Here is a 14327-nt window from a genome sequence, read left to right as displayed (position 1 = left end):
AGATCTACCCTCTTAGCAGATTCAAGTATACAGTATTGTAAACTATAGTCACCTTGCTTACATTAGATATCCAGAACTTACCGTGTGTGACTGAAACTTTGTACTGTTTGACCAATATCACCTCATTTTCTTCTCCCCTAGCCCCTGGTAATAACCACTCTATGCTCTTTCTATGAGTTTGACTCTTTTTATATTCCACATATAAGTGAGTAATATGGTTTGGATGCTTGTCCCATTCAAATCCCTTGTTGAAATGTGACCTCCATTGTTGGAAATGGGGCCTGGTGGGAGATACAGGATCATGGGGTCAGATTCCTCATGAATGGCTTAGTACCATTTCCTTGGTAATGAGTGAGTTCTTGCTCAGTTCACATGAGGTCTGATTGTTTACAAGAGTGTAGCACTGCCCCCTGCAACCCTTCTTGCTCACTCTTTTGCCATGTGATATGCTGGCTTCCCCCTTTGCCTTCTGCCATGATTGTAAGCTTCCTGAAGTCTCACCATAAGCCAAGCAGATGTTGGTGTCATGCTTGTACAGCCTGTAGAACCATGAGTCAAGTAAATCTCTATTTATAAATTACCCATCCTCAAGTATTTCTTTAAAGCAATGCAAAACAAAAACAAAAACAAAAAAACAGACTAACACAGTCAGATCATGTCGTATTTGTCTTTCTGCATCTGGCCTATTTCACCTGCCACACGGAAATGGTAGGATTTCCCTCTCTTAAGGTCGAATAATATTCCTCTTTGTGTGTGTGTGTGTGTGTGTACACATACCCCGCCCCCAACATATATGCACACATTTTCTTTATCCATTCTTCTGTCAATGTATTTTTAGTTTGTTTCCATATCTTAGCTATTACCAGTAATGCTGAAATGAACATGAGAGTGCAGAGATCTGACACACTGATTTCATTTTCTTTGGCTGTATGCTCAGAAGTGGGATTGCTGGATCATAAGTTAGTTCTATTTAATTTTTTGAAGACTCTCCATACTGTTCTTTATAATGGCTATATAGTACCAATTTATTCCAAGTGGTAGGTCTTTCAAAGTTGCATCTTTTGGGAGAGAGAGCAGTAAGAATAGGATACACAAGCCTGAAATTAATCATTTTATTTCTTCTTTATAGACGCACTAAAACTTTAATAGGCCTTCTCAAGAACCAAGGGGAATGGTATACTGTGTTTCTGTAAACATATAGATAGGAAGATTGATTTATTTTTTTTGGATCAAATTAGTACTATTCAGTAGAAAATCAGCAAAGAGGAAATTTTTATTGACTTGGCATTAAAGTTGTTGTCTTATGTTTCTTTGGGTACTCAGAGAGATTAAGTAACTGACAGTATTTTATATCCCAATTTGCAGTGAAAAAGATCAGTTAAGGTTAAAGTCAAGTACTGATAGAGAATAAACTATCGTTCCCGCATACAGGTATTTCACCCAGGCTCTGGCTCAGTTATTTTCCTGGGATTAGAAGGCTGGGGAGCAAGTTTTTCTATCAGTTCCACTACTAATTGAGTGATCCTGCAAGTTCCTTTCTCTATACCTCATTTTCCCTTCTGTAAAACGTATATTGAAGTGAGATTGCTTTGTAGAATGCCGGCCTCTAACATGCCTAGTCCTGTGCCTGGTGCTGTCCCACATACGGTGGGATGCCGAAACAGACATGTTCCCTGCTCTCTTAGGCTTATGATTTTGTAGATGGGTGTGAAAGCCATTACAGAGTTAGAATGGACTGGATTTGGTGATTAATGAGATATAGAGAATGAGAGAAAAATTGGAGCAGATAATATCTAGATCAAGCTGTTGAATAGGAGTTAGAAATGAGAACCAGACTTTGAGAGAGATTGAGATTCTTGTAGTTATTTCAGAATCATCAGCAACTAATGACAAAGAAATTTTAAGGTCATGCTTTGTATGATGGAATAGGTTATTTGCCTAATACTATTGGCAGATTGAGATTATACTCATTTTTCTTACAATTCTGGAGTCTCATTATCTTCTAAAATTCTGTTTCTGAGGTATGGGATGGACTGTTATTTTTAGACTGAGTGGAACCTGGGTAGCAGGGCTGATTAAGCACACTAATAACTGACATTTAGTGAGTTCTTAACTGTGAACCAGGTATTGTGCTTTTACATGGTTACTTTTTAAATCTTCGTAACCATCCTTAAAATAGGTACTATTATTATCATCCCTATTTTTCAGAAGAAGACACTGAGGCTTAAAGATTCTAAGTTACGTTATCAAATGTGTGTAGGTCAGATAGGATAAGGATTGAGAACTGGCATTGATGTAGCAGCAGGAGATCACTGGTGGCCTTGATGCACAGTTTTGGTGAAATGGTAGAGAATGATGGAATGGGTTCAGAGAATGCAGAGCGAGGAGCCGAACACAATAAGTATGCACAGTTCCCTCAATGAGTCTTGCTGAAAAAGGGAGCCAGGAAAGTGAGTGCCAGTTGGGGAAGACAAGTCGTTGAGGTTTGTTGTTTTAGAGAGAAAGGAATAACAGGAGCTTTGTAAGCTGGTGGGAATGCTGCGGTAGAAAGTTGATGATGCGTGGGGCTAGATGGACAACTACTGGAGCAGTGCCATTAGGTGACAGGAGGAGATGAGATCTAATGCACATGTACAGGGAGTGCATGGGCAGCTGGCTCAGAGTCACAGCAGGGAGGCAGGGGCATGTAAGGGTGTGGCTGTAGAGAGGTGGGCAGATGGAGATGTGAGCACTTGTGCAATCGTTTCAACAAGGAGAAGAATGCAAGCAAGACTATCTGAGATTGAGAACAGAGTGTGTTTTTCAGGGTCTAAATTCTGATCTAATGTGTTCCAAGGGTGGGAGGACATTCCATTTGGTTATTTTTTTTGTTGTTGTTCCTTTTATGTAAGTTTTCTCTAGGGAGCATTTGTATTATTTTATAGAACTCAGTGGTCACTCTTAAATTTCCATTCTCCAGTTCTAGGTATGTAATACAATAAGTGCTTAAACACTTGGCATTTCTATGTTTTTTTAATGTTACAGAAAAGGCAACTGAAACATAGAAATTATAATTTATTAAAGATTAAGTAGTGGGAGCAAGATAGTGGTAAGTCAGAATGGAGCCATAACACGTTACTTTTACATTTTTGTTGAAAAGATCTTTGCCTTGCTGCATGTTAGTGACTGTCATTTTCCCCTCCTCCTTGCAAACTGCTGTTTAATGTGTAGTATACATCTGTTGTCCTCCAGTGCCCCTTTTTTCTTTTTCTTTTTTTTTTTTTGAGACCAATTCTTGCTCTGTCGCCCAGGCTGGAGTGCAGTGGTGAGATATCAGCTCATTGCAACCTCCGCCTCCTGGGTTCAAGCGATTCTCCTGCCTCAGCCTCCTGAGTAGCTGGAATTAGAGATGTGAGCCACCACGCCTGGCTAATTTTTGTAGTTTTAGTAGAGACAGGGTTTCACCATGTTGGTCAGGCTGATCTTGAACTCCTGTCCTTGTGATCTGCCTGCCTTGGCCTCCCAAGGTGCTGGGATTAAAGACCTGAGCCACCACGCCCAGCCCCTTTTTTCTTAATTATAAGAAATCCTGCTGCTCTTCAATCATTGCAGTATTGAGACTGAATTCTTGAAAATACCAAATAACTTCCTCACTTAATAATGAAAATGTCTGTTCTCTGGACTTACATTTACTTTCATAATACTTGATATCATGTTGACCATCTTCTTTGGAACTCTCTTTTCCCTCCTAAGGCTTCTGTGACATTACACAATTCTGTTTTTTTCCTCTTTTATTCTGACTGCAGCCTCTTTCTCTTATCTCTTCCACTTGTTGCTCCCTAGTCCTTAGCTTTGTGAGCCTTATGGAGCCAAAGAGCAGTCGAAAGAAGGTCCTTACCCTCCAGGAGCTCATGTTTCCTTTGCACAGAACTTGACAATTCACCAGGCTAGATACAGTTTGGATCTATGTCCCTGCCCACATCTCATGTTGAATTGTAATCCCTAATGTTGGTGAAGGGGCCTGGTGGAAGGTGGTTACATCATGGGGGCGGATTTGCCCCTTTGGTGCTGTTCTTATGATAGAACTCTCAAGAGATCTGGTTGTTAAAAAGTGTGTAGCACTGCCCCTTCCACCTCCCCCCCACCCCCCACTCCGGCCATATGATGTGTCTGCTCCCCTTTCACCTTCTGCCATGATTGTAAGTTTCCTGAGGCCTCTCCAGAAGGTGAGCAGATGCCAGCTTCCTGTACAGCCTGCTGAACTGTGAACCAGTTTACACCTCTTTTCTTTGTAAATTACCCAGTCTCAGGTATTTCTTTATGGCAGTGCAAGAGCAGGTCCTTCTCCTACCACATGGCTTCTCTGAGGACAAATCATTCAACCTGTCCCTCATTTTCCTCCTCTGTAAGTTGGGGATCAACATGAAAATTACTTCATAGGGTTATTACGAGAATTAAATGATTTAATGCATGTAAAGTGTGAAGAACATCCTGACACAGAGGAAGAGCTCAAGATGTGTTTGCCATTTTCATTGCCTGTCCCTTACTTCCACCCCACTTGATGCTCACATGGCAAATGCCCTCACCTCATTTGTTCAAATGGCACATAGAGAGTCCTACCCTGACCACCCTGTTTTAAATATTTACCCTTCACTGTCACCACTCTTGTTCCCTTCCTCAGCTTTATTTTTCTTTATAGTACTCATTGTCATCTGATATTATTATATTATATTTTGTGTTATATTATGTGTGTGTTACCGTCCCTCCTAGATTGTAAGCTTTGTAAGGTCAGGGCCTTTTATTGGTTTGCTGCTTTACCCTCCGCACCAAGAATATTGCCTGCCACAGTGTAAGTATTCCATAAATATTTGTTGAAAGAATGAGTAAATAAAATTCTTATTTAGGTTTATTCATGCGTTTACCAGTGGTTTTGTTTACCATTTCTTGCATTTCACTATTTCTAGATTCAGTTTCATCTTTGCTGAAGAGTATTTAGTAGTTTTTACAGCCAAGGTCTCTATTAATGGTAACCTAACAGTTCTTTTCTCAAAATATCTATATTTTCCTATCACTCTTTCATGATGTTTTAATGTAAAATACTAGTTTGGTAGTTAGTCTCTGTGCTTTGAAGATGACATTAGTAATAGTTTTTTGTCTTCTGGTTTGTCTTATCAGTCTGTTTGTTGTTTGTTTATAGGTACCTTTTTTTCTCGTTGGTTTTAAGGTTTTTTTTTTTTTGTCTTTCTGTTAAACAGTGTCACTGAATTATTTAAGTGTAGATTTGTTTTTATTTATACTTAAGATTTGTACATCTTTTGCTTAAATTTTTAAATGCTTCTAATCATATTAAACATACTTAATTTTGTAGCCTATAGCTGGCAGTTCTCTTATCAAAGTTATTGAGAGTCATCTTGCTTTATGTTACTTCTGGTGAGCCTTGTTTGTGGTAAAGTTGAGAACTTTTCTTCAGCAAGGGTTTAACAAATCATTTCAATATGTGGCTTGTTTGGAAGAAGGTGTCTCTCCTGAGACGTCTGTGTCTGCTTCAGCCAGGTGCCTTAGGGATGTTACGTGCCTAGGCCCACCTTTAGGCCCACTTTTTCTGCTTAAGGTAGTATAAAATTGAGTCACAAATCACATGAGGATGGGCCCTTTGCTGCTATATCTAGGGAGTACTTTTGCTTCACACCACAAATGTAGAACATAGACCCAAGTAGAAAAATGTACTCATTTCTTCTGTCTTTAAAATTCTACCCTTTTACCAAAGTGGCTGTCCTTTGAGGGTCCTGGCTTTATGTGGTAGTCTCAGTTCAGTTTTGACTTGTGTGGGGCTATGACCCTGTCTCAGATCTCACTTGTGGTCAGTAAATCTCAAGCCCTCAGATATCTGAGGCCCAAAACACTGACGGACTGCCATGTCTTCAGCTCATGTGCTTCTGTTTCTCTCTCTCTCTTTCTTGGCTATTAGGTATTTCACTTACCTTATGGTAAGGTCAGGTATGTATATCAAAGGACATTGGTTACATTTTACCTAGAATTCCTACATGTTTTATTGTGGGAAGGTTTTCAGCTTATTTATTTTTGTCGTCACTACATATTATTTTTGTAGTTCTATTAACAGTTCTTGAGGGGCTTATCTTACAGTTTGTTGGTTTTTTTTGTGACTTGTTTATATTTGAGTTGAGAAGTCTTCTTCAGCAAGGTTTTAGTTATAGGGTTTATGTGAACACAAAGTGATGTCTAGTATAATTGTAAAATATGTATGTACATTCAGCTAAATTATAGGCTTAGTGAATGCTGGTAGTATGTCACATGCTTTTAATATCCACTTGGTTTTATAAGTCAGTAGAATAATCTCAGAAGTTGACAATAAACTGGACAAAGACCTGTGAGACTTCTTCTAAACTTCACCTGATACTATTTTATTATCTGTAGAGTAGAAGTTGTATAGTCCTGATAATATGAAAAAATACCATTGTTCGTCAAGTTTTAAAGTCTTTAGAGTTAGGCAAAAAATACATATCTTAGGTTTTTCAAGTTCAAAGATTTTTAGAATTTAATGGTAAAGGCAATGACCTATCTGTAGAGCCAAAGAAAACCAAGATACAAGCAGTGATTAACTTGCCTGGGAGTGATGGAATTCCATCATTAGTGAAAGGTTTAGTAATTTTCACACCCCTTGCCTCATTCTTGAAATGATTGAATGAATGGCTTAGCAACTTTAAATAAGATTTTAGTATGGCTCATCAGAAACACTGACAAGAATCCACTCAGTATCCCAGCTTGAATAACTGTTGTGGGTAACATCAAAATGCTAGGAATCCAACCCCCAGCATATTAAATGGGATTGTATAATTTTTGGTGTGAGAAGTATGTCTGTAGCTCCAGATCTTAAACCATCTGAAATTTCTGGTTTACTATTACCTTGGTTAAGTTGGGTAAGTGTTTTCTGTAGTAGTTAAGCAGAGCTTTTAACTCCAGGAAAATTTAAAATTAAGACTAGACATGTCTAAGAGGATGAAAACTATGGTAATAATGTTTTTCTGTTTAAGGATATGTATATATTTGCATATTTATTTTTTATGTACTTGGAATATTTAAGAAAATAGGCTAATGAGGGTGACATGTATGCAATTCCACTTTAAATGTATTATGGAATAATTTAGACTCGTGATTTTTTTCGTACATGAAAATGTGTGTTAAGTACTTTATTGGAACTCTTAGGAGAAATTTAATATTTTTTTTGTAAACTTGATTTATTATAAGTTTATAAAGGTAATTATATGTAAATTATGCTTTACTAAGACAAGAACTAAGAAGAAAATATATTAAATTTATAAATGTTGGTTACAAAATTCTGGTGGCATTTTATTAGCGAGGTTTATAAATGGGACCAAGCATTATTTTAAACTCTCTTAAAAGTGGGCCAGGTGCAGTGGCTCACCCTGTGATCCCAGCACTTTGGGAGGCCGAGGTGGGCAGATTACTTGAGGACAGGAGTTCAAGACCAACCTGGCCCACATGGTGAAACCCAGTCTCCACAAAAATACAAAAAGTAACTGGGCATGGTGGCACATTCCTGTAATCCCAGCTGGGGCAGGAGAATCACTTGAACCTGGGAGGCAGAGGTTGCAGTGAGCTGAGATTGTGCCACAGGACTCCAGCCTGGGCAGCAGAGTAAGTGAGACTTTTTTTTTTTTTTTAATTTGAGATAGAGTTTCGCTCATGTTGCCCAGGCTGGAGTGCAGTGGTATAATCTCAGCTCATGGTAACCTCCGCCTCCTGGATTCAAGTGATTTTCCTGCCCCAGCTTCCCAAGTAGCTGGGATTACAGGCGCTCACCACCATGCCTGGCTAATTTTTTGTATTTTTAGTGGAGACAGGGTTTCACCATGTTGGGCAGGCTGGTCTCGAACTCCTGACCTCAGGTGATCCGCCCGCCTCAGCCTCCCAAAGTGCTGGGATTACAGGTGTGAGCCACCACTCCTGGCCGAGAGACTGATTAAAAAAAAAAAAAAAAAAAATCTCTTAAAAGTAACTTCTAAAATCTGCTAGACTCATACATAGAAAAAAATTGTAGCTGAATCTGAAAGCTTTAAGGAAAAACTGACTTTTTGCATTTTTAAATTTAATAAATTGAATATTTTAAAAATCAAAGTAAGCCTCTGAAGAGTATTCTCTGCACAAAAAGCACCCTTGATAAAAAACAACTCATATCAACTTGTATCATACCATTGTCTGTGGTGCTCCATATATTTCTGAATGTAATTGATTTGCTTAGATAATGAGGGCATACTTTTTTTTTTCTTTGAGATGGAGCCTTGCTCTGTGGTCCAGGCTGGAATGCAGTGGCACGATCTTAACTCACTGCAACCTTCGCCTCTCAGGTTCAAGTGATCCTCCTGCTTTAGCCTCCTGAGTAGCTGGGATTACAGTTGCCCACCACCATGTACAACTGATTTTTGTATTTTTAGTAGAGAAAGGGTTTCGCCATGTTGGCCTGACTGGTCTGGAACTCCTGAGTTGAAGTGATCTGCCTGTCTCGGCCTCCCAGAGTGCTGGGATTAGAAGTGTGAGCCACTGCGTCCAACCCTTAATATAGCCTTTTACATTGTATAGCATAGTGCCTTACATTCAGTAAGATTTAGCTATTTGTTGAAAGAATTAATAATATTTTAAAGGTTCCTACTTACAATATTTGTTTATAATCTGATAGCAAATAATTTAAAACTTCTAAAGTCCTTTTTAGAACCAGAAGCTATGCTTAATGATTAAATTCTGAAAAGTCACTTGGTTTGTGAAGACACCACTGAAATTTAGTAGAAAAAGGTGGGTCGCATCAGTAAATGCTTCTGGGGTAATTGATTATCCATTTGGGTGAAAAAAAATCAAGATACTTTTCTTCCCCACCTCACATCATACAAGTTAATATAAAATAATACCTAAAATATTAAAAGTAATAAAGTAAAACTTCTAGAAGGAAACATGGAAGGGATATCATCATGATCTCGGGGTAGGCAAAGATTTATTAAACTGGCCACTAAAACATTAAATATAAAATATTGATAAATTGGACTCCTAGAATTATGACCTTCTCTTTATCAAGAAAGATACCATTAAGAGAAGTAAAATACCTTTGTAACAGACTTGCACCTGTACATGTGTCCCTGAATCTAAAATAAAAGTTGAAAATAAAATGCAAAAATAAAGAAAAAAGCAAATCACACACTGGGAGAAGATATTTGCAAAGCATGTATGTGACAGAGGACTTGTATCTGGACTATATAAAGCAGTACCAATAAGAACATGTACATATAATATTGATACTTAATATAGCTTAGAAAGAGGAAGTACTGGATTTCAAAGGAGATGAGGCTTATTTGCATGTGATAGAATAAGGCATCTTTCTTATTCCTATAGGGAAATCTCAAATAGGAGAATTGAGCCCAGTATAGATACTTTTGTCTTTCACCTGTTATTCTGTAAATATGAAGTGCTATAAGCTAGTACAGTGTCAGTCTGTTTGACCATTGGGGCAGCGGTCAAGGATACTATGTAATCCTACCAAAGTCTCTTTTTAAAGAGAGACTAGTAAAAGAAGCCTTGAGACCTTTATTGTTTACACAGCCTGGAAGCTGTCACTGAGTCCTTAAATTGAAGCATGACATTGTGCAGTGATGCGCTAGTGGACAAAGAAGTACAGAACAGAATCAAGGATGTCCTTTGGGAAGTCCACAGAGTCTGTTACAAATGTAATATCCCGTTGCAGTGAGATGGAACTGAAGACTTACAAAGCAGAGGCACACTTCCTGTGAGACGGGGGCCCTGCCACGAACAACACATCTGGCTTCTTTAGCAGTTTCACTCAGACCATTTAGGAGCCCATCAGAATATTGAGTGGCAGGACAAGGTCAGTAATGGCAAACACCCAGAATGCAGCCAGTGTAAGAGCTTTGAACCAATTCTTCCACAGTACAGCTTTACTGAGCAGGATGTGTGTGGAGAATGGACTACAGCAGGACTCCCAGGCGGTCGTTGAATTGCAAGCTGAGGTGGGGAAAGCACACGCTGAGGAGGCAGAAGGAGTGTTGTCTGAGACCTGCTGAGGTGCACCCTGAGCGATGAGGTCCCGCAGAGCGGGCCCAGCCGCCTGAGCAGCTGCCATCCAGCTGGGAGGGACGGGCTTGCTGTTGGTGAGTGGAGGCTCTGGCTAGCTGTTGAGTCTGAAAAGCAGGACCACAAAGAAAACAGACTGTTTAAACAGCAGGTGAAGCCACTCACAGAAGAGCAGACTTGATGCAAATCCTGTGTGGAAAAGATTGTTGGTCTCATTTTACTGTCTTTGGCCATACCCATAAATCTGATTCAGGAAAGACATTTATGTGTACACAAGTATATACAAATAAAAGTAAAGTTGTACTCTAGTACTTTCCACCCCTTCATCAAAAACAAACAAAAACAAAAACACAGTGGTCACATCGAAATACTAGAAATAGAGCAATTTAACAATTACAATTTTTTATTATTTACCAGACTCACCACATTTTTATTTTATAGGCAGAATGCTTAAAAGACTGCTAATGTCCTAAAGACAATAATGTAATAATACTTTAAATTTCAAAATGCCTCATAGCTGTTACTATGCACTATTCTGTAGTTCCTTTCCTGTGGATTTCTTTCACAAGGTTCCCCTTGTCTTTGTCTCCTCCTAGGGTCAGAGTGGTAGAGGCCATGTACCTCTTAATGGGTGCCTTAGTAAATACTTGTTTAACTGGACTGAACCCTAAGGATTAAGATGTCAGTGTAAGGTAACCTCATAGACAGACACGGTTTTCACCAGCCTTACAGCAATTTCATGATGTAGTCTAATTCCAGCATCTAAATATGCTATGTCAGATTTGCAACATGTTAACGCATTTTTTTTTCTTTTTCTTACCGTTTTGGCCTTTCGTTTGCAACCTTCATGGCTTTTTATCCATTTTCCTATCTTTGAATTATGCATATGTGTCACCTTTTCTGATAGGAGGAACGGAACTCCATGATGAGTTAGGTGAATTGTAAGTGTGAGGCTGGAAAGGGGATAATAATAGATATGGCATGTGGTTAAAAATGGAATACACATATGGGATCTGGAGGGCTACAGATACATACATAGCTATAGAGAGAGAAAAGGTAGGAAAACAGAGGTAGAGACATTTCAAGAGAGAACTAAGATTAGACACGAAGTGATAGAGTCCCTTTCCCAAGAACCAAAAAGAGACAAAAACTGTGCTGAGAAGCCTCAAAACTTCACCGTTTGCAGGAGACAAGTTCCACGGTAGATGAAACAAAATATGCTATTTTGAATGCATACTTATATGTATTAAAATTTTTAATCACATTTGGAGGACTGTATAATTTGAATGATTCTGTAATTTTTAGACATTCTCAAAACATGAATATTTAAAAACATAAATTACTTAAAGATTTCATTGTTAGCTCTGCCATTTGTAATTTGATGAGTGAAATGTTTCATTTTCCATTATAGAAGCAGAGAAAATCATCTTGGTCGTCAAACAGAAATTAGTAAACTGTAAACTGTACAAATAGACTTATTTAGAATTCCTATCCTTACAGCTTTTAATGCTTTTTTCTAATAAAAGTTACTTATTCTTGGTTTAGGACAGTAATGAATAAAATTACTGCCTTTCCATTATGTTGTTAAGATTGTTAGATGGGGATAGTCTGTGTTGCCCTCTATTGGTGATTAATAGTTAACTTTTGACAGAGTATTTGCTGCTATGTGTGTCATTTGTGTATTTAATAATTCTATCAGCCAGTATATTTTAGAAAAAAGAATTTGGGAAAACCAGCCTATAGTTGTGGCCGTGAATTGGCCAAAGGTGAAAAAATTAGATTTCGGACTTTTTGATTTAACAATTTTATTGACTAAGGTAGTATTGAGATACTTTTGCCTTTAATTAATTTTAATTTTAATTTTTTTTTTTTTTTTTTGTCAGAGCTCCACCTCAGATCAGGCGTCCCAATCGAGAAGTAAGACCTCTGAGGAAAGAAATGGCAGGAGTAGGAGCCCGGGGACCTGTAGGCCGAGCACATCCTATTTCAAAGAGTGAAAAGCCTTCTACAAGTAGGGACAAGGACTGTAGAGCAAGAGGGAGAGATGACAAGGCAAGACGCTGTCTTTCTGTAATTCACTCGCTTGAAGCCCAGGACTTTTGGTGGATATTACGATTTGTGTTGGCTTTTCAGGATCCTCTGGTTTTGACGGGGAAGAGTTAGAAACAAGTCTCATTCAAAGCCTAAGTAGTCTTTGTATTTTGAAGGCCACGCTGCAATGCAAATGACCTCAGAGGCATAGTAAATATATATATACACATACATGTATAAAAATATTTAGTGCAATGGATCCCTTGTAAGAAAAAATACAGCTTTAAAACTTTTTTGAAAAGTATTTTAATAAGTATTCTGAATAGAAATGAGGAATAAGTGAAAACAGTTACGGGGAAAGACAAGAAAGTAGATATATATGTTCACAGAATAAGATGAGGGATATGATTTACTACTGCCAAAAATAAGTATCTTTGATTTATCTGTAGATTATCATAGAACAAGATTTTTTTTTTTTTTTTTTTTTGCCTTGAGAAAATTCCCCTTCCTTAGGGTTCATTGTGCACATTTAGTTATGTAGGAAATTGATTGGTGAATAAACATAGTACTGGGTGGAAATTGTGTACTTCCCTTAAAATGGACTTAGGACAGTGGGTTGAAGATAATCTTACAGAGGAAGGAGATAGCCAGGATGATCTGATGTGTCTCTTAGGCCTTAATTTCAGTAAAAAGAGAAAAAAATTTTAAGTGATAGTATTTCCCATTTCTACTGTGATGTCATAAATGAATGATAATGTAATTGAATTGCCACAAAGTAGTTTTTTACTAGTTAGAGATTCAGGATCTGTCATCACATTCAGGCCATGATATGTATAATAAAGACATGTCTAATAAAAAGTGGTTATCCATCAAAACTGTATTTGAATATTTTTATTACATGTAATTTTGATCTGTAGATAAGGACTCTAGACTAACTTCCTAGGTCTTATATCCATAATACATAGACTATGATAGAATAAAATTGGTGTTTTCTGAGTATTTCTGAGATAATTCAAAGACATATTCTACCTCCCTGCCTCAATAGGACACTGAAAATGGAATTAGATTTTTTTAATGTTTGTAATTTGTGGGAGCTTTTATGCCATGAAACAGCAAGTGATTCTATTTCAGATCCTTTTTGGGATTAGCAAAGGGTAGTAATAAATACATTAACTTTGAATTTGTTCTCTCCATTATCAAAAGCCACATAAATGGATACTTGAAACGCTGTATCCTAAATGTTGTTTTTGTTTCTTCATTTTTATGCATTGCATAAAAATGCATTGGTTTGCATTATGGAGAATACAGTAGGGGCTGAAATCCAACCCCGTTTGCTAGCAGCTTTTAGGTAAACCTTTAGAACAGGGTAAGGAACTTCCAGTTTTGAATTTACGTAAGAGAGGAACCATGGTCGTGGTTTACTGGATGCTGCTTTGCTAGGCACTGTTCAGAGTGATTAAAAAGTAATTTATGAAACAATCCTGTGAAGTAGATGTCTTACTATCCCCACTTTACTGATGAAGAAGCTGTGGTACAGAGGGCTAAAACTTGCTAAGATCTCACAGTAAGAGATGAAGAGTGGAAGAATGGAATTTGTGAAGTCACGCTGCTTTTTCCTGTTTAACCTTAAGATGTTTCATGTTATGTAGTATCCCCACTTACCGAGCTAGATGAAAAGTCTGGATTGAATTTAACAAAAGAGATCCAGAACAATTAAATGTTGGTTTTAAATGTAAGCAAAGAACAAAATAATCAAGCAGCATTTTTTGAATGTCAAATACATTTTTTTTTCTGGAAATTATAAATTGTCTTTCATTTATAATGTTATCAAATGATTTTCTAAATCTTATTCTTTCATTGACATGTAAGTACTCAGAATGTCACTAGAAAGTAACCCTTTTATGTAAGAAAAGAAAATAACTCTGCAGTTGTTTGGAGATAAAAGATATTTTCTGAGTCACTGTGGAAACAGGGAACTACAATTTTTCAAAACAAACTCATGCAAACTTCATTAGCCTTTGAAGGTTATATTTGATGCAGTTAAAATTTTCGTCACCACGCAAATATTCATTAGGATACTGAAGTTCCTAAAACTCACTGAAGCCTGCAATAGGATTTGAACCAGCTTAGGTGAAACTAATAGCTATCTACTTCTGCTAAAAGCTGATTTGAAAATGAGTGTTGGTGGCTCATGCCTATAA

General features: G+C 37.6%; 1 protein-coding gene across 10 annotated transcripts in view; it reads left to right on the top strand.

Moving 5' to 3' along the window:
- The window catches only part of KATNAL1 (katanin catalytic subunit A1 like 1), a 163536-nt gene that overhangs the window by 31656 nt on the left and 117553 nt on the right, over nt 1-14327 (top strand). For all 10 annotated transcript variants that reach the window (XM_073013148.1, XM_073013149.1, XM_037986856.2 and 7 more), the window contains one exon: nt 11979-12147. In XM_073013148.1, coding sequence (XP_072869249.1) covers nt 11979-12147 — 169 coding nt within the window. The remainder of the gene's footprint in view (nt 1-11978; nt 12148-14327) is intronic.

Source organism: Chlorocebus sabaeus, chromosome 3 (assembly GCF_047675955.1).
Source record: "Chlorocebus sabaeus isolate Y175 chromosome 3, mChlSab1.0.hap1, whole genome shotgun sequence".
Lineage (NCBI taxonomy): Eukaryota > Metazoa > Chordata > Mammalia > Primates > Cercopithecidae > Chlorocebus > Chlorocebus sabaeus.
Note: the sequence above shows the minus strand (reverse complement) of the source record. Positions and strands in the feature narration are given on the sequence as shown.